General features: G+C 38.0%; 1 protein-coding gene and 1 pseudogene across 1 annotated transcript; one reads left to right on the top strand and one right to left on the bottom strand.

Annotated features, from left to right (window-relative positions):
• The first annotated feature begins 1,903 nt into the window (after positions 1-1,903).
• Positions 1,904-24,128, top strand: LOC132312965 (threonine dehydratase 1 biosynthetic, chloroplastic). The gene is made up of 9 exons (XM_059811543.1): positions 1,904-2,476; positions 17,484-17,663; positions 17,786-18,055; positions 19,343-19,549; positions 21,056-21,304; positions 21,388-21,461; positions 21,810-21,927; positions 23,401-23,535; positions 23,660-24,128. Exons 1-9 carry the CDS (start codon positions 2,018-2,020, stop codon positions 23,798-23,800), a joined length of 1,833 nt encoding a protein of 610 aa, XP_059667526.1. The 5' UTR covers positions 1,904-2,017; the 3' UTR covers positions 23,801-24,128.
• LOC132313790 (protein NETWORKED 1A-like) lies at positions 2,635-16,565 on the bottom strand (annotated as a pseudogene).
• Positions 24,129-24,373: the final 245 nt, after the last annotated feature.

The following is a 24,373-nucleotide window of genomic DNA, read 5'->3' as shown; positions in this document are numbered from 1 at the left end:
ATTATTTGTAATTTGATTACTTTTGTATCTCATAAAGGAAAGAGGAGAAAATTGAAATTGAAATTGATCTTTATTTTTATTTTAAATTTTTTCTAAATTACATTAGGGCAAGACATTTCACATCAATAGTTATTCAATAAACTCTCATTAGAAAGACAATTTATTTTTGATCATTTTCAATGGGTGTAATTATTTCATTATAATATTTTCGGGAAATCAAGTAAAATTTGACAAACATAGTTGTACACCCACTTTTATCCCCCTCAACTTTTTATACCATTAAAGTATTTAGAGCAGACTTTTTTTTTTTTAAAAGAAATGTCAAGATCCCAAAGTTCATTAATACATTACTTCTTATTTTATAATACTATAGTTACCTTTTCATTTTTGCGCTCACAGTTAGAGAAGAATCTGTAACTAGCGACAAGATAAGAACTGCTCGACCATTTTCTATTTATTTATTTTAATAAACATAGTTTGATTTATCACTTTCGTTTGATTTATCTTATGCAATCATACTATAGATTTTAGGGTTTTTTTAAATATTTTTTTAGATTTTTTATCCTTTTACATTTTATTCTAATGAGATAAATATGTACTAGTCAAAGATTAGATATATATTTTAATCACGTAGTTTTTACATACTTGAATCTTATTTTATTATTTATTATAAGTTAGAGATGGTATAAAAGGTTTGTTATTGGCGGGATGGGAAAGTGAAATATAGTGGGAAAATATTATTTTTTTCTTAAGTGAGGAGGATTGTATTGTGAGGTTTAATCGTTAAAAAGTATATTGAATAAAGTAGGTTAGTAAAAGTTATGTAGAGCCTTGGATATAACACGTGGTTGATTGTTATTGGATGATAGTTTTCTTATACAAAAGGTATAAAATAACCCTTGGATATAACACGTGGTTGATTATTATTGGATGATAATTTTTTATACAAAAGCTAAAAATAGTTAGTACAAATTTTTTTTGTGTAAATCTACTCTGACACATCAAATTTACACAAAAAAAAAAAAATTAGTATGGAAAGAAAATTTTTGAGAACGCACCATTTAACTTTCCTATTATTCGAAAAAAAAAAAAAATTTCCTATAATTTAATTCTTTTCAAATAAATTATTGACTTTTTTTTTTATAAATTTTTCTTACCAAAAAAACACAAGAAAATTTAAATTTTTTGAGGAAATTTTATGAACTTACCATCATGTCTTTTTTTAATGGTAAGTTTAATGATATTTAAATTATAAAAATGTAATTTATTATTCTTCATGCTATTCAAATACTAGGGTGAAAAAATTACTTTTCTTTCACTCACTTCACTTAGAGAATGCTCTTTTAACGTTAGTAGTAGAGTTATTATAAAACTACTATACTAAAATGCAGTTATACTTAATAGGGGTGACTGGTGAGTGAGTATGATAATGACAATATGATTCTTGTCCATATTATAGAAAAATCATAAATGAGTTAAGATTTGAACTTAATTTTTCTACTTAATAGCAAAAAAAAAAAAAAATACAAATTAAATAATTTTACGAACTCGTTTACAAGATTTTAGAAGACAACTAAAATTGGGTCCTGTGTCCTGAGTACCAAAGGCAGCATTAATGTGTTTAGTGAAGCAGTTTGTCTTCGTCTAACAAATGTCGAAAAGTCCAAATGTTGTTCACGTCTCTCTAGTCACCCGGCCACGTGAATCTTACACAAGGCGGCTTCTGCCTCTGGTTTTGTCCACGCATAAAAGACGCGGAATAAATAACTTCACTTCTCGGTGCACGATCCCACTGCATTCACTAAGCCAACGTGTCAGCTTATTATATGGCGACTCAAAACCTACAGGTAACGTTAACACCTCAGTGAAAACCCTCGCAACTTTCATTTGAAGGCCGTTACCGAACTTTTTGACCCCTGCGCTGCCTCTCTCTCGCTGCAACGCCTAGGCAGCAGCCACCTCTCTCTCTCTCTCTAAAACTTTCACTTTCTCTCTCTAAAACTATATCTCCATCTCCATGGAAGCCCTGTGTTTCGCACCTTCGCAACCTAGTCTCCTTCGTCCCAAATTCTCAAACCCAATCAAATCCCCAAACAATGACGCATTCAAGAACACCATCTTCATCAACAGCAACAACAAAATCAAACCGTTGATCTTTTCTGCGCTTTCCAAATCGACGGCCGAGATTTCCCCGAAACTGACCGTTGATTCCCGCGAAACCTCATTGGAGGTCTCAACTTCTTCGCCTTCATTGTCTGTAGTCTCCTCCGGTTCTCTACAGGCGGAGCCCGGTGAAATTGTCGCCGTACCGGACGGTGCGGTTACGGATGGTGTTCTCGGCGCAATGGAGTACTTGACGAACATTTTGTCGTCCAAGGTGTATGACGTTGCTGTTGAATCGCCGTTGCAGCTGGCGACGAAGCTCTCCGACAGGCTGGGGGTGAAAGTCTGGCTCAAGAGAGAGGATTTGCAGCCTGTGAGTCCTATATATACATATATATCTGTGTATTTGTATCTATATATGTTTCAAGCTAAATTGAGTTGAATTTTACTGTGAAACATTGAAATAATGTGCCTAATTTTTTATTTTGTTGCGAATTCTGAGTTTCCATTTGTAATTTTCAGCTGAATGTTAGTTGTATGACTTAATGAATGGATGATGATGATAATGGTTTGTAGATTGGAATGAATTTTGTGGTTAGAAGGACTTGAAACATTCTATTCGTTCCATTAATTAGTAAAATGTGCCACATCTAGAGTGCACAAGTGATAAAGAAGCTCATGATCATGCGAGCAGCTTATTTAAATTAGATCAGATATAATTCATACAGTTCCTCTAAACTAAAGATGATCAGTTTCTTCTAACTAATCCAAGAATTTGATCCTTTCAACACGATACAAGGAACATTTCAAGGAACCATAACTCACAGCTAATGAATATAACAGCATTATAAGTAAATACCGTCTCCATTAGTTGAAGCTCTGAAACACCCACAAAGACGATTCTTCTTCTGCCTTCCGCTATTTCTCCTGCCACTGTGAATGAAGTCTCTCAAGATGACGGTTGTTCTACTCCTGGAAAATCCGTATCTCCCTTGGCTCTTCTTTTCATCCTCCAGATTCAACAGAACATACTGGATTTTCTGAAGTTATGTAATACCCCTACTTTCAAAAGGATAGTCCTGGTATTTGGTTTATTGTGTAAATTGCTGCTTGTTTTAATTACTAGTATTTTGTTGCTTGTTGTTTTCATTAATAGTATTTTGGTTTTATTTAATTAATTTGATTACTTGTTTATTTGTTTTAATTAATAGTATTTTGTTTTATTTAATTAATTGGATTACTTGTTTATTTGTTTTAATTAAGAGTACTTTGTTTTATTTAAGTAATTGGATTACTTGTTTATTTGTATAACTAAATTGAATTATATTTTAATTCTTTAAATACATCAGCGGGATTTAGTTAGGGTTTTAGTTTTTCTTCAACCTGTAGTCGACCTTGTTTTTCGTCTAGAATTAGGATTAGTAGTAGGGTAAACTTAAGGGTCTATAAATATATGTAATAAGGCTCTGCCTAGGGTTTTAGAACCCTATTCACGGTTGTGGAGGCAAGTTCTAACCTTACTCTTTCCCTTTTACTCGTGTTCTTTGCATGCCTAAGCATTTCCAGGAAATCATTAAACAGAATTAATTGATTATGCATGTTTAAAACTTATTACATCAGTATGTGCTGAATTGAGTTGTAAATTGCTTGTCTTGTGTTTGACTGTGTATTTGTTCTTTTAATTACTGTTAATCAATGCCTAAAGGAGTTAGATGGATCTTCTCTGGTTAAGTCTGAACATAATGAAAAGCGTTAGAGACTGAAACAGAGAGGGACGGAAGCCATGGAGTTCATCGGAGATGAAACAAGCAGATATGAGGTGAGGGGGGAAAGAGAGGCGGCTCCATGGGATAATGGAGCTGGCTATAAAGGGTTTGGAGGCGGCTCCAACTTGTTTGGAGCCTGCTCTTTTCATGTTTTTCTAGTTTTTTGGTTTTCTGCGAGTTCTGGGCTACTGTGGTTGGGTTTTGAAAGTTCCAGGTTGAATTAGGGGTTGTTCTAGGGTTGTTCAGTAATGTTTAAACCAATACTAAAGGTTCAGAAGGTATGGTAATACATAATGTACCATAGGAAGCAAACATAGAAAACAATAGGAGACTCTGCAGAAAGTTTGTATGATTGGCTTGGATGCGAATGATTCAAGTTGCCTATTTGTAAATTGGTAATTGACTTGGAAATTTATGGTTTAAATCATGTCGCAGTATTATAAAAATAAGCATGCCAATTGTAACAATTCTCTGTTATGCTTAATGGAAACTGGGTTGCTAACTATATAGTTATGCAGTATTGTATCTTATTAATTTGCTGGATATCGTGGAACAGTTTTAAGTGAGCATATTAATTCTGATATTGTTAATATTATGCTCATAGCGGATCATAGGATGGATTATGCCTATTCTCTGTATTTTAAATTTATTGGAGAACCATGTATCGATAGGACCAAGCAAGCATGTCATATACATATTCTTGTTATACTTGTGATGGATTCTTGTTATATTTGTTATGAACCAGTTGTTATGTACTTTCATTATTAGTATTGACAACTGCTGGATGGTATGGAACGTATGCACCGGTATGGAACGGTGGCATACTAGGTTTGGATTAGCTAGAAACGCTAAGTCCTACCTATATTGGAATAAGGGAACGGATTATATAAATAAAATCCTACTTATATTTAAGTCAAAGAAGCTGCACAAGCTGAATGACTAGTTAAATTACTTGTTAGTGATGTTAAGTCAAAGAAGCTGCATAAGCTGAATGACTTACTGGACTTGCTTTGGATAGATAGGACGGACTTTAAATATATGTTATGGTACTGCGGCCTAAGCTTGAGTCTCAGAGTCGTCGGTTAGGGAGCGTATATGCAGTAGGATACGTAGCTGGATATGAGAGGTTGAGGTATACCCTGTTAGGTCTAGGTACTCATGCCTCACCTTTAGGTGTGTTTTCGCATGTTGCCTTTTATTCAGGTTGAGACCCCCTCTATAGTCCAGTGAGAGTCCTGTAGTGTGGATATATTTATGTACGGACTATTAGCTGTTGATGATTTGTTTAGGATGTATATGCGTATCGAGTTTCTACTTGGAGTGTAGTAGGATAAAACTTGTTCGTGGACCTGACCCACTTCTATTTTTTAGGTACTCGTCAGTTCCCGACTTAGACTTGATCGTGCTGAGCAAAGACTACTACTCACTCTTCCGACGATGTAGGACTTCTCTCCATAGCTTATTTCTGGATGTTCTTTCAGTTGTTGTCCATTTCAGTTTGGATTATTAATAGGGGTCCACTAGAGATGGATTATCGAGTTGTTGAAACTATTGAAGGTTTTGGATTACCGGATTTAAGTATTTATTTTTAAAGGATTTTACTATAGTTTCTTCCAGCTGTTAATTATTTCTTATTTCATTTTGTATTCCGTGTTCATTTTAAATATTAATTGTTTGATTTTCCCTTGGGTTTGGGCCTGGGCCTGATCAACCCGTGTCTCGAATCCGAGGGGTATCACAGTTGGTATCAGAGCGCTTCAGGTTCAAGTGTCTCTAGGATGTTTCGTATTAAGACTTCCGCGTAGCGTTTCTCTTTATTAGAGCTTAAGATTAGGATTCATTGTATTCCCTTACGGTTAGTTTAAAAATCGTTTTGATATTTGTTCTTTCCGTGTTAATAGATGGTTAACGCTAGGAGGGGACGGAACCTGCAAGGGAACAGGCAACAGAGGAGAGCGGCACGTAGGCAGCAGGAACGCCTATAGCGTCAGCTAATGGAGGAAGAGCAGCATTTGCCTCGGTTTCGGGATGATGGTCAGTTTCAGGGGGATCTGGAGGGGGTTCAGCGGACTCGGGATCTGGAAGGAGATCCAGAGTATCCTCTTCACATCAACGTCCTCATTGCTCGGGCTATAGAAGCAGGGGTAACAACTGCACTTCGGAATCTGCCTCAGGTACAGCCAGCACCGTTACCAGCACCGGTTGTTCAGACTGATACTTGGGAGAAGGCTAGGAGTTCTTTTACAAAGGGGAGCCCACCTGAGTTCACATGCTCCACCGATGCGAAAACAGCTCACCAGTGGAAACAGGATATAGAGCGACATCTTCGTTTGGTTCATTACACGGAGGTACAGAAGCAGATGCTTGCTACCTTCAAGCTAGTAGGGGATGCACTATAGTGGTGGGAGTCAGTTACCACCACAGAGGAGAGGATGTCCTTGACTTATGATCAGTTTAGTATTCGCTTTGATGAGAAATCTTCCCTTTTGCAGTCAGGGCAACGATGAAGACAGAGTTTCTTAATCTGCAGCAGGGGAACATGACAATGGCAGAACATGAGCAGCAGTTCACGCGCTTATCTCTTTTTGCTCCAGAGGAGGTGGATACAGAGGAGAAGAAGCGCAACAGTTTCGTTAAAGGATTGATGTGGTCTATCAGGAGAGTCATTACAGGTAGTCCAGCCTATACTACTTACGCTCAAGTGGTAGACGCCGCTCTACAGCAGTATCAATTGACCGTGGACTTCAGACAGCCAACGGTGAGAAGCGGGGTGACAGCCAGCTGAGAAAGGGAATGGTAACGGCCACCGACAGAACGACAAGAGCAAATTTCAAGGACAACAGTCTTGGAAGAAGCACAAGGGTGGTTCAGATGCTCATAGGGATGGGGCACCTATTCAGCGACAGCAGAATGGGGGACCACCGGCAGGACAGGGGCAGCCACAGGCTAACCGACAGAGGAGGCCATTTGGTACTTTCCAAGGTAGTTGCTACACTTGTGGAGAGTATGGTCATACTTCCAGGCAGTGTCCTAGACAGGGACAGGGACAGCATGTGCTGCAGGGGCAGAGGGTGCCAGTGCCTCTACCAGCTCCACAGGTTCCACGGATTCAAGGATAGACATTTTTGGCTTTACCGGCATCGCCGCAGCCTCAGGGACAGGCACCGCAGTAGTTACATTATGGCAGGGTGTACAATCCCATGCCACAGGATATGCAGGCACCTCAGGCTGTTGAGGGTAAGTTTCCTATTCATGGTTTACATAGACGTGTTTTATTTGATACGGGTGCTACACATTCATTCGTAGCTAGATCTTTTGTTGATTTGTCTGGGATGACGACACAGGTATGCAGTAGACCTCAGGGTATTTCTACACCGTTGGGCGATACAGCCATTTTACATGAGAGTGATGTGCCTGTGACACTAGATATTGGCAGACTCAGATTTTTAGCCAATCTTTTGGTCCTAGATATGCACACTTATGATGTGATACTTGGGATGGATTGGTTGTCTCACTACCATGCCCAATTTAATTGTTTTGATAGGTCTATTGTGTTCACCATACCTGGTCAGAATATGTACGTCGTCGCTATGCCACGTTTTAATGGAGGTAGTAACACTTATTTGTTCCATGTGGAGTGGGGAACGGAGGAGGAGGTAACTGTGTCATTGGATCACATACCAATTGTACAGGGCTTTCCGGATGTTTTTCAGGAGATTCCAGGGTTGCCGCCTAGTCGCGAGATTGACTTTGTGATTGACTTATCTCCAGGCACTACGCCTATTGCTAGGGCACCGTATAGGATGGCACCAGTGGAGATGCGAGAGCTGAGAGATCAGATTCAGCAATTACTCAGCTAGGGTTTTATTCGTAGGAGTACGTCACCCTGGGGAGCACCAGTTCTGTTTTTGAAGAAGAAGGATGGTTCGCTTCGGCTGTGTATAGATTACAGAGAGTTGAACAAGGTTACTATTCGTAACAAGTATCCGTTACCCAGGATTGATGATCTTTTTGATCAGTTGAAGGGAGCTGCATACTTCTCTAAGATTGATCTGTGGTCTGGATATCATCAACTTCGGGTTAGAGAGCAGGATGTTCCAAGGACAGCGTTTCTCACTAGATATGGATCTTATGAGTTTCGTGTCATGCCTTTCGGACTGACTAACGCACCAACAGTTTTCATGGATTTAATGAACAGAGTCTTCAGGGCTTACTTGGATTAATTTGTTATTGTCTTCATAGACGACATTTTGATTTACTCGCAGTCAGAGGACGGTCATGCTAGACATCTTCGGATAGTCTTGCAGACGCTTCGTGAGCACCAGTTGTAATGCCAAGTTCGAGAAATGTGAATTTTGGCAGCGGGAGGTGAAATTTCTGGGTCACGTGGTGTCAGAAAGGGGAATAGCGGTGGATCCGGCCAAGGTGTCAGAGGTGGTTGAGTGGGGACAGCCCATTTCACCTACCGAGATTTGGAGTTTCCTCGGTTTGGCAGGATATTACAGGAGGCTCATCCAGGGGTTCTCAAAGATAGCAGGACCACTCACTCATCTTGACTAAAAAGGGTGTACGGTTCGTGTGGGATGAACATTGTCAAAAAGCTTTTGATGAGCTGAAGACTAAGTTGAATTCTGCACCGGTTTTGTCTACCCCACAGAGCGGGATAGAGTATCTTGTTTACACAGATGCTTCTTTGTAGGGTCTTGGATGTGTTTTGATGCAGGAGGAGCGACCGATTTCGTATGGATCTCGTAAGCTTAAGCCTCACGAGCTTAATTATCCAACACATGATTTGGAGTTGGCAGCTGTGGTCTTTGCCTTACGTATTTGGAGGCATTATCTGTTAGGTGAGTCCTTCAGATTATTTAGCAATTACAAGAGTCTGCAGTATTTGTTCACTCAGCGAGAGCTAAATATGAGACAGCGCAGATGGTTGGAGTTTGTGAAAGACTATCACTTCTCTATACAGTACCATCCAGGGAAAGCGAATGTAGTGGCGGATGCACTCAGTCGCCGACCTGTTGGTAGTCTTTCTGCTTTATTCACCACTGAGTGGAATGCTTTGAAGAAGGTGGATGAATTGTCGGATGCTTTCATGGCTTGCATGGTAGTTACACCTTCTATCATTCACAAGGTTTTGAAGGCACAACTCACGAATCAGCAGTGCGTTGATAAAGTTGCAGAGATAGCTTCCGGGGAGGTCCCATTTTACTATGTTGGGGCTGATGGAGGTTTGAGGTACAAGGGCCGTTTGGTGGTACCTTCTGCTGATGATTTGAGGAAGAATGTGATGACTGAGACTCACTATTCTGAGTTTTTCATTCATTCAGGAGGAGACAAGATGTATCAGGATATGAAGCGGCAGTTTTGGTGGGCAGGTATGAAGAAAGACATTCCTATTTTTGTCTCTCGATGTAGTACTTGTCAGATGGTCAAGATTAATCATCAACGGCCGCCAGGAGCTCTATAGCCACTGCCGATACCGGAGTGGAAATGGGAGAGCATTTCTATGGATTTTGTGGAGGGATTGCCTAATTCTTTTAAGGATCACAATTCCATTAGGGTCATCGTGGACAGATTGACGAAATCAGCTCATTTCTTGCCTATTCGCACTGACTTCACTTCGGAGCAGTTGGCGAGACTTTACATTACAGAGACTGTAAAGTTGCATGGAATTCCGTTGTCTATTATATCAGACACGGATTTGAGCTTTGTGTCAGGATTCTGGAAGAGTTTTCAGCAAGCTTTGGGTACAGAGTTGCATTTTAGAACAACTTATCATCCTCAGACTGATGGGCAGACTGAGAGGGTTAATCAGATCATGGAAGATATGCTTCGGTCCTGTGTTCTTGATTTCAAGGGCCACTGGAAGGATTATTTGCCACTTGTGGATAGTTTCCAGAAGACTATTGGGATGGCACCATTTGAGGCATTGTATGGCCGACCGTGTCAATCACCTGTATGTTGGTTGGAGGTTGGTGAGAGCAGATTCTTGGGTCCAGAGTTCATCAAGGATACTTCTGAGAAGATTGCTCTTATTCGGGATTGCATGCGCACTGCCCAGAGTAGGCAGAAAAGTTATGCCGATCGTCGCACTCGTGCTTTGGAGTTTCAGGTTGGGATCAGGTTCTACTCAAAGTGTCTCCTATGAAGGGTGTAATGCGCTTTGGGAAGAAAGGGAAGTTGTCTCCGCGGTTTGTCGGTCCATTCATGATTACGGATTGCGTTAGAGCTGTCGCTTATCGGTTGGCACTTCCGGATAATTTGGATCGCGTACACAACGTGTTTCATGTTTCCATGTTGCGGAAATTTCTGCGAGATGAGGATTGGTATCAGCATATCGATATTGGGGAGATTGAGTTGCAGCCGGATGTAACTTATTTAGAGTCACCATGTCGTATTGTCGATTGTCGGGATCAAATCCTTCGTAACAAGGTTATCCCTTTGGTTCGTGTCCAGTGGAGTCATCACAATGAGGCTGTGTCTACTTGGGAACGGGAGGATGTCATTCGCTCGCAGTTTCTTGAAATTTTGGAAGAAGGTAAGAGCGAATTCCGAGGACGGAATTCCTTTTGTTAGGGGGGAAGAATGTAATACCCCTACTTTCAAAAGGATAGTCCTGGTATTTGGTTTATTGTTTAAATTGCTAGTTGTTTTAATTATTGGTATTTTGTTGCTTCTTGTTTTCATTAATAGTATTTTGGTTTTATTTAATTAATTTGATTACTTGTTTATTTGTTTTAATTAATAGTATTTTGTTTTATTTAATTAATTGGATTACTTGTTTATTTGTTTTAATTAAGAGTACTTTGTTTTATTTAAGTAATTGGATTACTTTTTTATTTGTATAACTAAATTGAATTATATTTTAATTATTTAAATACATCAGTGGGATTTAGTTAGGGTTTTAGTTTTTCTTCAACCTGTAGTCGACCTTGTTTTCCGTCTAGAATTAGGATTAGTATTAGGGTAAACTTAAGGATCTATAAATATATGTAATAAGGCTCTGCCTAGGGTTTTAGAACCCTATTCACGGTTATGAAGGTAGAGCGAGAACAGAGGAGGATTTCAGTAGGTGGTTCGCCGGAGAATTTAGGAGGACAACGGTGCAAAGCTAAAGGCAAGTTCTAACCTTACTCTTTCCCTTTTACTCGTGTTCTTTGCATGCCTAAGCAGTTCTCGGAAATCATTAAACGGAATTAATTGATTATGCATGTTTAAAACTTATTACATCAGTATGTGCTGAATTGAGTTGTAAATTGCTTGTCTTGTGTTCGACTGTGTATTTGTTCTTTTAATTGCTGTTAATCAATGCATAAAGGAGTTAGATGGATCTTCTCTGGTTAAGTCTGAACATAATGAAAAGCGTTAGAGACTGAAATAGAGAGGGACGGAAGCCATGGAGTTCATCGGAGACGAAACAAGCAGATAGGAGGAGAGGGGGAAAGAGAGGCGGCTCGATGGGATCATGGAGCCGGCTCTAAAGGGTTAGGAGCCGGCTCTGAAGGGTTAGGAGCCGGCTCCACCTTGTTTGGAGGCCGCTCCAACTTGTTTGGAGCCTGCTCTTTTCATGTTTTTCCAGTTTTTTGGTTTTCTGTGAGTTCTGGGCTATTGTAGTTGGGTTTTGAAAGTTCCAGGTTGAATTAGGGGTTGTTCTAGGGTTGTTCAGTAATGTTTAAACCCATACTAAAGGTTCAGAAGGTATGGTAATTCATAATGTACCATAGGAAGCAATCGTAGAAAACAATAAGAGACTCTGCAGAAAGTTTGTATGATTGGCTTGGATGCGAATGATTCAAGTTGCCTATTTGTAAATTGGTAATTGACTTGGAAAATTTATGGTTTAAATCATGTCACAGTGTTATAAAAATAAGCATGCCAATTGTAATAATTCTCTGTTATGCTTAATGGAAACTGGGTTGCTAACTATACAGTTATGCAGTATTGTATCTTATTAATTTGCTGGATATCGTGGAACAGTTTTAAGTGAGCATATTAATTCTGATATTGTTAATATTATGCTCATAGCGGATCATAGGATGGATTATGCCTATTCTCTGTATTTTAAATTTATTGGAGAACCATGTATTGGTAGGACCAAGCAAGCATGTCATATACATATTTTTGTTATACTTGTGATGGATTCTTGTTATATTTGTTATGAACCAGTTGTTATGTACTTTCATTATTAGTATTGACAACTGTTGGATGGTATGGAACGTATGCACCGGTATGGGACGGTGGCATACTAGGTTTGGATTAGCTAGAAACGCTAAGTCCTACCTATATTGGAATAAGGAAACGGATTATATAAATAAAATCCTACTTATATTTAAGTCAAAGAAAGCTGCACAAGCTGAATGACTAGTTGAATTACTTGTTAGTGATGTTAAGTCAAAGAAGCTGCATAAACTGAATGACTTACTGGACTTGCTTTGGATAGATAGGACGGACTTTAAATATATGTTATGGTACTACGGCCTGAGCTTGAGTCTCAGAGTCGTCGGTTAGGGAGCGTATATGCAGTAGGATACGTAGCTGGATATGAGAGGTTGAGGTATATCCTGTTAGGTCTAGGTACTCATGCCCACCTTTAGGTGCGTTTTCGCATGTTGCCTTCTATTCAGGTTGAGACCCCCTCTATAGTCCAGTGAGAGTCCTGTAGTGTGGATATATTTATGTACGGACTTTTAGCTGTTGATGATTTGCTTAGGATGTATATGCGTATCGAGTTTCTGCTTGGAGTGTAGTAGGATAGAACTTGTTCGTGGGCCTGACCCACTTCTATTTTTCAGGTACTCGTCAATTCCCGACTTAGACTTGATCTTGCTGAGCAAAGACTACTACTTACTCTTCTGACGACGTAGGACTTCTCTCCATAGCTTATTTCTGGATGTTCTTTCAGTTGTTGTTCATTTCAGTTTGGATTATTAATAGGGGTCCACTAGAGATGGATTCCCGAGTTGTTGAAACTATTGAAGGTTTTGGATTACCGGATTTAAGTATTTATTTTTAAAGGATTTTACTATAGTTTCTTCCAGCTGTTAATTATTTCTAATTTCATTTTGTATTCCGTGTTCGTTTTAAATATTAATTGTTTGATATTCCCTCGGGTTTGGGCCTGGGCCTGATCAACCCGTGTCTCGGATCCGAGGGGTATCACAAGTTCCAACTGCAACCGTCCAATCTTTTCAGACCCTTTCCGTGCTTGTTTTGAAACTCTCTTTCTTGGGGTACTCCCAGCCTCTTCTGACTCTGCTGAGGCGTTCACGTCTGAACATGAGGAACTATCTTCAATATTTTTCGTCCACTGACAATTCATATTCACCAGCTGCAAAGCAGAACCCTCAACTTCTTGTAACTGTTCCTTCACTGTTTTGAGATCAAGATCCTTGGCCTTTTTGCTCTTCTTGTTTGTATCAAGTTTCCTTCTCAAATCTTGTGCTGTTGTCAGAAGACTCGTCAATTTCTGAGCTTCGGAAGCAAGTCTCTCCAAGATCGTTCTCTTGTTCCATTCTTGATTTAGATTTAGCTCAGGAACACTCATGGGTACCTGTAACCTGTCATTGTCAATACCCAACTTCTTCTCCACTTGTAACTCTGAAGAGGGATCCTCAGTCTTCTGCTCCACATCTTCAAACTGATGGTACACATTATCACCCTCTGTAGGTTGACATGCCTGCTTTTGTGATGCACTGACTGTGTGATTAGTGCTGCAGTCCTCAGCAGTTCCCATAACTCGAGCATCTGATCATCTGGCCCACCATTTCCTCTCCTGCTTATTCTATGTAGTGAACCTTCCGAAACTTGATCAAGTGGAATATCTTTCATCAGATTACCCTTCTTCACTTCAGAAATTTTGGGTGTTGATTTCTGCAACTTAAGATTATCAGTGAGCTTGTCCCCAAGTTCCCTCTCTTTCTTTTGGCTGTCTATTTCTTGATCCAAGCTGCATTTAGCTTTCAACTCTTCGATCTCTTTCATTGCAGGTTCTAGTTTAATGTTGAGGTTCAAGCTTTTCTGCCGCGCAACCATTTCCATTTCTTGCACCAGCACCTTTTCAACTGCTTTAATCCTAGTCTGTAACTCCTGCAAATCTGAAATTCCATTTGGGATGACAGAGTTTTGATCTTCGATTTTCGCTTGACAGCTCTTTCCTTGGAGATGACCTGCCAAATCCGCTACCTCTGTTTCTTGATTGCCAGCTGCAATAAGATTCACCTGAGACAGGATGTTTTGCTCAAAAGATGTTATGTCATCTCTAAGAGAAACTATAAGAGGAGCATATGCAAATAACTGGGCCTTCAGTCCTCCAATTTCACTCTCCATGAAGCTAACTCTTTCTTTCATCTGCTCAATCTCCACAGTTTTTGAAGCAGTTTCATCTTCAAGACTCTGACACACTCCAGTAAGCTCATGAACCTTATTTTTAAACAGAACTTCACGGACTGCGGAGATCTGAAGATCAAAACAGAATGTTGCAGCCTCAGCTTCCCAGAGTTCAAACTCATTGCATCTCTCTTGCAGCTCTGAATTCAAATTCTCTTCTCTGATTCTGTGTTCTTCAATTTCTTTCCGCAATATATCTACTTCAGACTCCAAATTTTCATTCACTTCACGTAGGATTCAATTTCCTCATTTTGAAATGTATTATCTTCAACTAGTTCAAGAATGTGCGTTTCTAGAGTTCCTCTCATATGTTTTGATTCTTCACTCTCTCTCTTCAGCCCCTCAACATTTCTGCACATTTCTGACTGCAAATCCTCTGTAGTTTTAAGCTTCTGCTCTGCTTCTAAAAGTGCTGATTCCTTCTGCCTCAGGAGATCCTTGCCACTTGATTGTTCTTCCATTAATTGATCATTAATATCTCTCACCCCATGAAGCTCCTTACTCAACTTCTCAACTGAATCTTTCAGAAGTAAATTTTCTGTTCCTTTCATTTCCAGCTTCATTCTCAAGATGCCAACTTCTTTTTCAAATTCACTGCTAACCCGATTAAGATTGTGCAGATCTTCAATAAGCACCTTTAGTTGCATAGCTTTCTCAGTCCCAAAGCTGTTGAAAATCACAGAAAGGTTACCAAGAGCTAACATTTCCACAAGAATAAGATCATTTTCCTCTTCTTCCATGCACTTCCCCTGCTTTAGGTCTCAGATATTTTTCAACAAAGATTTTTTTTCTTCAAGCTCCTTAGAATATTTCTGCTGTAGTTCCAGATAAGCCCTCTGCAAATTTTCCTGCTTCACACACAGACTCTCCATTTCTGCCTTAAGTATATTCACCTGTTGGTCCCCCTCTCTCACCTCTGTTTATCTCTAGAAGTCCATACTTTTCATTTTGCACCATCACAAGCTGCTCAGTCCTGATTTTAAACTCCTGATCGAGGATCTTCTTGTCTGCCTCAATTTCCAAGCACTCTAATCTCATCTGATCAAGAAGAGTCACCAGAACTGAGTTCTCAGCCCACAACCGTTGCATATCATCCTCATATTCTGAAAGAGAATATTTCATATCCTTAATATTCCCTAAAATATGATACAAAAATATTCGTTCATTTTCAATCTTATCTTTACACCCATTATATGGACCGATCTCAAGAGCTCTGAACACTTGATATATTCCCATCCTCAGCTTTTCAATTTCATCCAATAAGAGTTCTGCTTCCAACTGCTGCTCAAGATTTTCACTCTCCAACTCAGAAATCAGTTTCTCCGTCAATTTGGATGCCTCTACATGTTTCTGACACTCTAACAGTAGATTGTCATTCTTTTCTTCCATATCTTGTATAAATTTTTTCAAGATGAAGATTTCAACCTGAGAATTCACTGTTTTATCTAATTCTTCTTCAAATTCTTTCTTCCTCCACCTACTTTCTTCTTGCAGAATATGGACATTTTCTTCCAGACGAGACAATCGGCCCTCACTCAGCACCGTAAAACTTTCCCGCTCTTGTTTCTCTGCACCTAGAGAAACCTTTAGTTCGCTACTTGAGAGAGTGTGGCTTCTTTCTCCTTCTCCAAGCCTAAATATTTTACTTCTAATTCTGTAAATCTTCTTTCCACCTTTTCTAGTCTCTGTTCAACATTTTCCAACAGAACAACCAAGGTGCCTCTTTCAGCATGAAGATTAGATTTCTCATTATCAAACAACTGACAGAGTTCTTCTAAGTTCTTCGATTTTTCCCTCAAACCTTCGAGTTCAACATTTGCACCAGAGAGGGAATTCTCCAAGATTGTGTTTTTCTCCAAGAGCTTCTGCAGATTCTGAGTGATGATTTGTAACTGGGACACAAGCACAGCTTTCACAGCAACAAGAGCAGATTTTTCTCCGTGGAGGAACTGGCAAGATTCTTTTAATGTCTCAAACCTTTTCTCGTGATGCTTCTAACTTACCATTCACTTCCAACAGGGAGCTCCCCAGAGCGGCATTCTTGTCCACAAGTTTCTCCATGTCTGCCAACTTCTTGAAAAGAGCATCTTTCTCATCTCTATCTTGCTCACATATCTGCCTCAGTTTAAAATTCTGATTTTGCAAGTCTGTTACCGATGACCCAATGCATTCTGGGTTCAAACCTACAGACTCCAGTTGCTCCATTAAAGCTTGATATCTCTTGTTCAAGACCTCAATTTCCTGTTTCAGATGGAAGATTTCTTGTTGGAGGGTATTACTTTGTGCCACATCTAGACTAAAATGCATGTAATATTGACATATTTGAATGTGTTTTATCAATTAACTTTATTCATTATTGTATTTAAGTCTATTTGTTGATTAAAGTTAGTAAGTTTTTATGGCTGACATTCATTTAAGATGTCAATATCACAGACTTTTTTGTAACTTTAATATTTCATTTACTTTAAATCAACAAATAGACTTAAATACAATAATGAATAAAGTTATTTGATAAAACACATTCAAATATGTCAATATTAAACCATCTTTAAGCAATAATGAAAAATCATTAAAATCATCAAAGAACCTAAATTTATGGTATCATGGGACTAAAACATGTTTGAATGGTTTGTTTAACAAAGAATTAGGTGAGGTTAAAAATTTCACGGCTACTGCAGCTTTTACAGTTACATAGCCCTCGTTACAGCCCATCCATTACGGTTCAACTATTACCATTACAACGGCCATTACTGTTACTTAAATCCTTGGTATTATCAATTATAAGTTGAAATTAATATAACTTGTTTTCAATTTAGACTGTGGAGTAACTGCAAGAATCTGAATTTATATGTCTGAATGAAGCTAGTTACTTTATTTTAGGTTCCTGTCCACTACTTGTTCCTTTTTATTTAATTATTTTATTTTATTAATATTTTTTCAATTTTAGTTTCTCCGAGTATGATTAAGTAGAACATTCTCATCGCTTGATGTGATAGTACTTTGCAGGGTTATTTCATCTTTTAACTTTTTATATTCGTCTACAAAGTTTTCAATTTAAGGATAAAGGTCAAAATGTCAAATTGTGTTAGATCTTTGGTTTCTAAAGTATGCTTTCTTTGAAATTGTTATAAATTTTGTTGTGGAAGAAATTGGAATCTTGTAGTAGTTGTTATTGAAAGGGAAGTGTGTGACTTAGTTTTTGCTTTCTTTTTAATTTGCTTGCAGGTTTTTTCTTTCAAGCTTCGAGGTGCCTACAATATGATGGCCAAAATTCCAAGGGAACAGTTAGAAAGAGGGGTTATCTGCTCATCTGCTGGAAACCATGCTCAAGGGGTTGCATTAGCAGCCAAGAGGCTGGGTTGCAATGCGGTGATTGCCATGCCTGTTACTACACCAGAAATCAAGGTTAAATTGTGTTTTTTTGTTCCTTCTATATATATTTTATCTTATTATCAAAATTTGTTTTGGTCCGACACTGATTTATTTTCTGTTCCGATTCTGATTTAATTTTTCACGTAATTTTTCAGTGGAAGTCGGTTGAGAGACTGGGTGCAACAGTTGTTCTTATTGGGGATTCATATGATGAAGCACAAGCATATGCCAAGAAGCGAGGTGACGAGGAGGGTCGGACCTTTATACCTCCTTTTGATCACCCAGATGTCATCATGGGCCAGGGGACAGTTGGGATGGAAATCATGCGTCAAAAGGAAGGCCCATTGCATGCGATCTTTGTGCCTGTGGGGGGTGGTGGGCTTATAGCTGGGATTGCTGCCTATGTAAAGAGAGTTGCTCCAGAGGTTTGTGATTGCTGCGCTGAATTAAATTAATTTTGTTTTAGCGCTCTCTCTCTCTCTCTATGCAAGTAAATTGTGTAATAGATGATTGATATACTTGCTCCGGCAACTCCTACTTACAATTTATTATTTCTACTCATGAGCATCCTGTTTTTGTAAATTTTCAGCCTGAAAATATCCATCTTAATGCATTTAAAGGCACTACTTATTTTGCATTTATTTTATTTTTTTTCAAATAGAACTCAATAGTTCTCTAGTTTGACGTGATAATATGTTTCACAACCCCTTTTCTCCGAAGTTTGCACTTGCTTTGTGAAGGATAAAACATTAAGTACACCAAATTAAAGAGTTGGGTTTTAGGCTTTGTTTAATTGATTTATATTGATGAGTAGGGTTTTGACTTAGTTATCAGAAACCTAAAAATAGAAGACACTCATTTTTTTTGACATTTTGTTCATTGACTTTAAGTTTAAGGACCCCCAAAACACAGATATCATACTTTTTTTATGCTACTTTCAATCTTCATCAGCAAAAGCTGCTGCAGTTCCTTACAGTTGTTGAGTGGTCTCTCTCAAATGATACTGAAAAGGATGACAAGGATCCTTTTGGGATACATGTTTTTGTGTGTAAGTATACTATAGGAATATTTGAAAGCCAAGAACAATAACAATAATCACAGTAAAATGAAAATTTTGCTATTATGAAAATCCTCAGGCAAACTAGCGAGAAAACCAGGACTGCTTGATTAGAATTCAATGTGTCAAAGGGAGTTTTAGAGTGCTTCTTGTATTAAAATATTCAAGGACAGTAGATCGAGATGGGTTTTATATGTTCGATGATGTGGATGGTCGTTAGATAAGAGTTAATTGGGATGGATTGGTTTGAAGGTGAGAAGAATTCCAAAAGTCAGAGGTGTAAATGATATTTTAAATGCAATAAATGTAACCACCAATGACCAAGTAAATCAACTTAGGAAATAATAACCTAGATGTTACAGCTTAACGAGACTTTTAGACTTAGACATTGACTTGTAACAAAAATATGTGATTACTTCTTTGATGTCTATACCACATTGCTTATGGTAATTCATAATGGTTGTGATTCTTACATTGATACAAAACTTTTTCAGTATAAGTATTGTGCTTACAAGTCTTCTAACCATATAATTAACTCATTCTCTACATTATGTACTCTGTACTCTCTACTCTTTTGACTTTGCATTTATGAACCTTTTTCATGTCAAATGATAGAACTTCATGACGAATGCTACTTTTGTTATGCTTTACACAGGTAAAGATTATTGGAGTGGAGCCCTCTGATGCAAATGCAATGGCATTGTCATTACATCATGGTCGGAGAGTCATGCTGGACCAAGTGGGAGGTTTTGCAGATGGTGTAGCCGTTAAAGTGGTGGGTGAAGAAACTTTTCGTTTATGCAGGGAATTGATAGATGGTGTAGTTCTTGTTAGCCGTGATGCTATTTGCGCATCAATAAAGGTGAGCCTCTTTTATTCTATTTTTCACATGGATTCTTCTCTCTTCCATATGGTGATTTGTTTGCTGCAAGTCGGTATTGTGTGTGTTCTTTCTGTTGGTTTATCAATTCTTATGATTGATAACTTGATGTATCATGAGAAAGCGGAAGCCGTAAATTACCCATCGATTACTTTTTTTGTTGGTATTCTATCAAGCTATGTATTGATTAAGAGCATATCCTACCATGCATTTATTATGTCTGCTACCACTCAGTTAGGCATCATTATGATTGACAACATCTTTTGCTCTACGCGTTATGTTACCAAGTTTTTTTATTTTTTATTTTATTTTATTTCTAATTTTTTTTTGAGGAAGAATTTATCTCACTATAATTTATTAATTTATATTATTTTCTACCACAGTGACTTCTAACTAACATACAGGTAATATAGGTTGGCTTTGTAATGTCTTTATGTTATTACACTGTTTCTGGAAAGCACTAGGACTGTTGCAATTTAGGTTTTGAAATGGATGTTCTGAAATATGGAACAGTTTTTTAATTTTAATTTTAATTTTTTATTTATTTTTTTGATAAGTAAATATGGAACAGTTTTATTACAGAAGACTAAAATTAATGCCGCAAATATTTTCTTATTCTTTAAGTTGAAATAGTGGGCAAATCGTTGATTCAGATGTGGGTATACATAAATATTCTCTATTTCTATTAGACTTTCTTTTCTTGTTTCATTTCATATAGTTCAACCAGGATCATGATTCTGAGAATCTTTTAAATTTTAGTATTGTTGAAATGGGGGATTAGTTCCTGTTTTGACTACAATTTGCTGCTTGTGCCCTTTAATGCTCCATTTAGTTGGAGGGATGGAAAGTTGAATGGATAGGAAAGGGGGAGGGATGGATGAGGCATCCCTAGGGAAGAGATGGTGTTCATTGCTACTTTTGTTTGGTTGGATGTAAGGGAAGTAAATGAATTCTATTTTTATTATACTAATCCTTAAATATATAAATTAAAACATTAAAATAAGGGTAAGGACGTCTTTTCAAATTTATCAGACAACTCTTTATTTTTCTCTCTCCTCTTCCTCCCACTTTTGGATGGAAGCAAAATGGTGGGCCAAGAGTGGCTCATCCTTCCCTTCCCCCTAGCTCTCCCTACTACCGAACGATGGAGACTTGTTCCATCACTTCTCTCTTCTCTCCTCTCCTGCCCTCCCACCAAACGAAGCATGAACAATTTCCTGGTACCACCATTGGGGATGACTTTGGAATATTTTGATAATCCTTGATGGAAAACATTACTAGCATGTGTACTGCAAATTTTCACTTGCAGTAGCTCAAAATTTGTAGTTTCAATTTTGCTTTCCTATCTGCTGCACCGACCTCTTTAAATTGTGAGCAACAATGTTAATGCTGTCAAATACTTTATTGAAGAACTGATGGCTAAGGCTGCCGTTTGGTTTGTGGAATTTCTATTTCTTAGTGTTTATATTCTTTGGGCTCATGTTACAGGACATGTTTGAAGAGAAAAGGAGCATTCTAGAACCAGCAGGTGCGCTTGCCCTTGCTGGAGCTGAAGCATACTGCAAGTATTATGGCCTGAAGGGTGAAAATGTTGTTGCAATAACCAGTGGGGCAAACATGAACTTTGATAGACTTAGATTGGTTACTGAACTTGCGGATGTTGGTAGGCAACGTGAGGCCGTGCTTGCAACTTTCTTGCCAGAGGAGCCTGGCAGCTTTAAACGATTTTGTGAACTAGTATGTTATTTGAAACATATGATCAATTTTTTGTTTAATCCACTCTTGTTCAAGGTATGAACTTACTATTATTTGGGTTGCAGGTGGGCCCAATGAATATCACCGAGTTCAAATATAGATATAATTCTGATAAGGAGGAAGCTCTTGTATTGTACAGGTAAGAACTCTTTCCACATTTCTATGTAAAAGATGTGAAATCTACGTTTCAACATTTCTTTTTAATGGAAGCTTTAATCTTCCATATGACTACTACTTCACTGATCCATTCCGATCCCCCGCCACCAAAAAAAAAAAAAAAAAAAAAATGAAAAAGAAAAAAGAAGAAGCAAGGCCTGGTTTAATTAGTTTGCTTATATAGGACCATAATTTGATCCTGGCTGTTTATGAAATGTCATCTGATGATTAGTAATGTATAGAACAGGAAGAACATATTATATACTCTTACATATTTAGAAGAGTTATTATATACTCTTACATATTTAATTTTCCCCCTGGTTGTGTGCAGTGTTGGCCTTCACATCAAATCAGAAATTGAGGCAATGGTGAATCGGATGGAATCTTCTCAACTTCAAACCATTAATCTTACAGAAAATGACCTGGTTAAAGATCATCTGAGGCATTTGGTAACCTTCTTACTGAATTCCCCTTGATTTCCATATGCTTAGCAATTAGGAAGCATGGACACGCCAAAATGGGCGAAGAATCCGTGTACGACACGTGTCGAGTATACCAAAAAACGTTTATGGAATTTTTTTATTTTTTATTTTAATTTTCGGACACGGCACGGACACTCCGCGGACACGCGTGTCTTATTTTCGGGGGTCTAAAAGATAATTTTTGAAAGAAAATTGGGTTAAAGTATAAATACGTGAAGTTATTTAACAACTTTTATGCACTTATGTGGTTAGTACATAATAATTTTAAACTAGTAAGGTTAATGTGCAATTTTAGACAAAACAAATAGATATTTAAGGGCCAGTCATTACACTATTACAGTAGATGAGTTATGATTTGTGTATTTTTTCCATTATGAGGTTGATGAAAAATAGTAACACTCATTAATTTTTAAAGTACTACATCATATATATATATATATACTATTCGCCGCGTCCCTGCCGTGTCCGTGTCCTAATTTTTTTGGATTTGCCGTGTCGCCTTGTCTGTGTCGTGTCGTGTCCGTGCTTCTATTAATTGTTGTGCATGGGTTTTTTAACAAGTCTTCTTTTTGAAGTTCATAAATCCCGTTACTTTAGGTTTGTATATGAGGTTGTACCTTTCTCAAGGCTGATAGAGAGGATGTAGTAAATGTTTCTTTATCATGAAGAAGCCCGAACCTTTAAATCTAGGCTCATTAGTTTTTTCTTTTTCTTTTATTTTTCAAGTGTACTCGTAAACTTGAACACCCACATATTTACTTTTTCAGCTTGAGAGAGAAGGGGAAGGGGGGGGAGGAGGAAGGAGTTGGTGGGGAAGTTGTAAATTGTTGTCACAGAAACTCTTAGAATTCATTACCACATTTTGGCCATTTGAATTTGACTTTTTACGGTATGTGTGTTTAATTGCCTAAGTTGGTGGTGAAGTTGTAAATTGTTGTCACATAAACTCTTAGAATTCATTACCACATTTTGGCCATTTGACTTTGACTTTTTACGGTATGTGTGGCTAATTGCCTATGCCATGGAGTAGTAACAGGAGTAGATATTGTGGTCCAAAATGACACCAGTGTCTTCAAGTATGCATACATACAAAGTTGCATATAGACATGTGAAATTTAATTTTAGTATAGGGTACTGTTGTAATGCAGATTGGGGCCTCTCATGAGCCTGTTAGTTGGGAAAAACCTGGATTGAGAATCTGTATGCAGTTTTTCTAAAGTAAACTAATTCTGGTTCAAAATGTGATTCTCATTGGTACCTTTTTTATGGGTTTGTGTGTGTAAATATCACCAATGTTGAATTGGTACGATTAAAAATGAAATATGGGACAGAGAAAATGTCACACAGTACTAAATTCATGCCAGCAAGTGGCAAGGCCAGTCACCAAAATATCATTGCATGCATTGTGCTCTTATTTTTATTTTCTGGCTTTCTTTTCAGATGGGGGGCCGATCAAATGTTCAGAATGAGCTTCTTTGTCGATTTGTTTTTCCCGAGAGGCCAGGTGCTTTGATGAAATTTTTGGATGCTTTGAGTCCACGCTGGAATATTAGTTTGTTCCATTACCGCGGGCAGGTTGCGATTTGTAACCTTCTTGTTCCATAATTTTGTATTCTCATTTGAGTACAAGGAAATTTCCCTTAACTATGATCAATTCTGATATCGGTTTTATTTGTTTATTTTTTTCTCTTGTCAAAAGGGTGAAACTGGTGCAAATGTATTGGTTGGCATCCAAGTGGCAGCAACTGAGATAAATGAGTTCCAGAATCGTGCCAAAAGTCTTGGCTATGATTATACAGTGGAGACCAGCAACAAGGCATTCCGACTAATAATGCATTGAGTACTGCCAGCTCTGTGATTTGAGGTTCAACAGATTTTTTTTGTCAGGTTGGACCTTACTTTCCTAAGGAGACCTCCTATTGAAAGAATGCTATGGGATTTTGCACCTCTTCGCAGCAATGGAGATGGAGATGGAATGTATGTTCTTTTCTGCCTGAAGTCTTCTTTTGCCATTCTATTGATGTGTATGATTAGGGCTTTGTTTGTCCTCGTGAAAAGAACTGGGTTTTGTATGAGTGGTTTCATCTGATGAATGACCTTCGGACTGGTTCTCAAATGTAATATATAACTATCTAAGTTAACATGAGATTAGAATTTTTCGATCTTTATCTATGTTGCACCAATTCAGAACGGAACCTGGAGTATCAAATTTTGTGATCTATGTTGCACCAATTCAAAATGGAACCCTGGAGTCTCAAATTTTGTTCATCAGCCTCAGTTTGGCTGTCAAATTTGACAAGGGGTGTTATTGTCCAAAAATAGGCCTACTTGTATATGATTGTCCTTATGTCAAACCTCAGGGGAGTGTTATTGTATTTTATCCAAAAAAATTTTAGAAATTCAGAATCAGAAT

Source organism: Cornus florida, unplaced genomic scaffold, assembly GCF_030987335.1.
Source record: "Cornus florida cultivar Cherokee Brave unplaced genomic scaffold, ASM3098733v1 CherokeeBrave_3.0.0_Hap2_Chr06, whole genome shotgun sequence".
Taxonomy (NCBI): Eukaryota; Viridiplantae; Streptophyta; class Magnoliopsida; order Cornales; family Cornaceae; genus Cornus; species Cornus florida.
The sequence above is the reverse complement of the archived record's forward strand: the minus strand, read 5'-3'. Positions and strand labels throughout refer to the sequence as shown.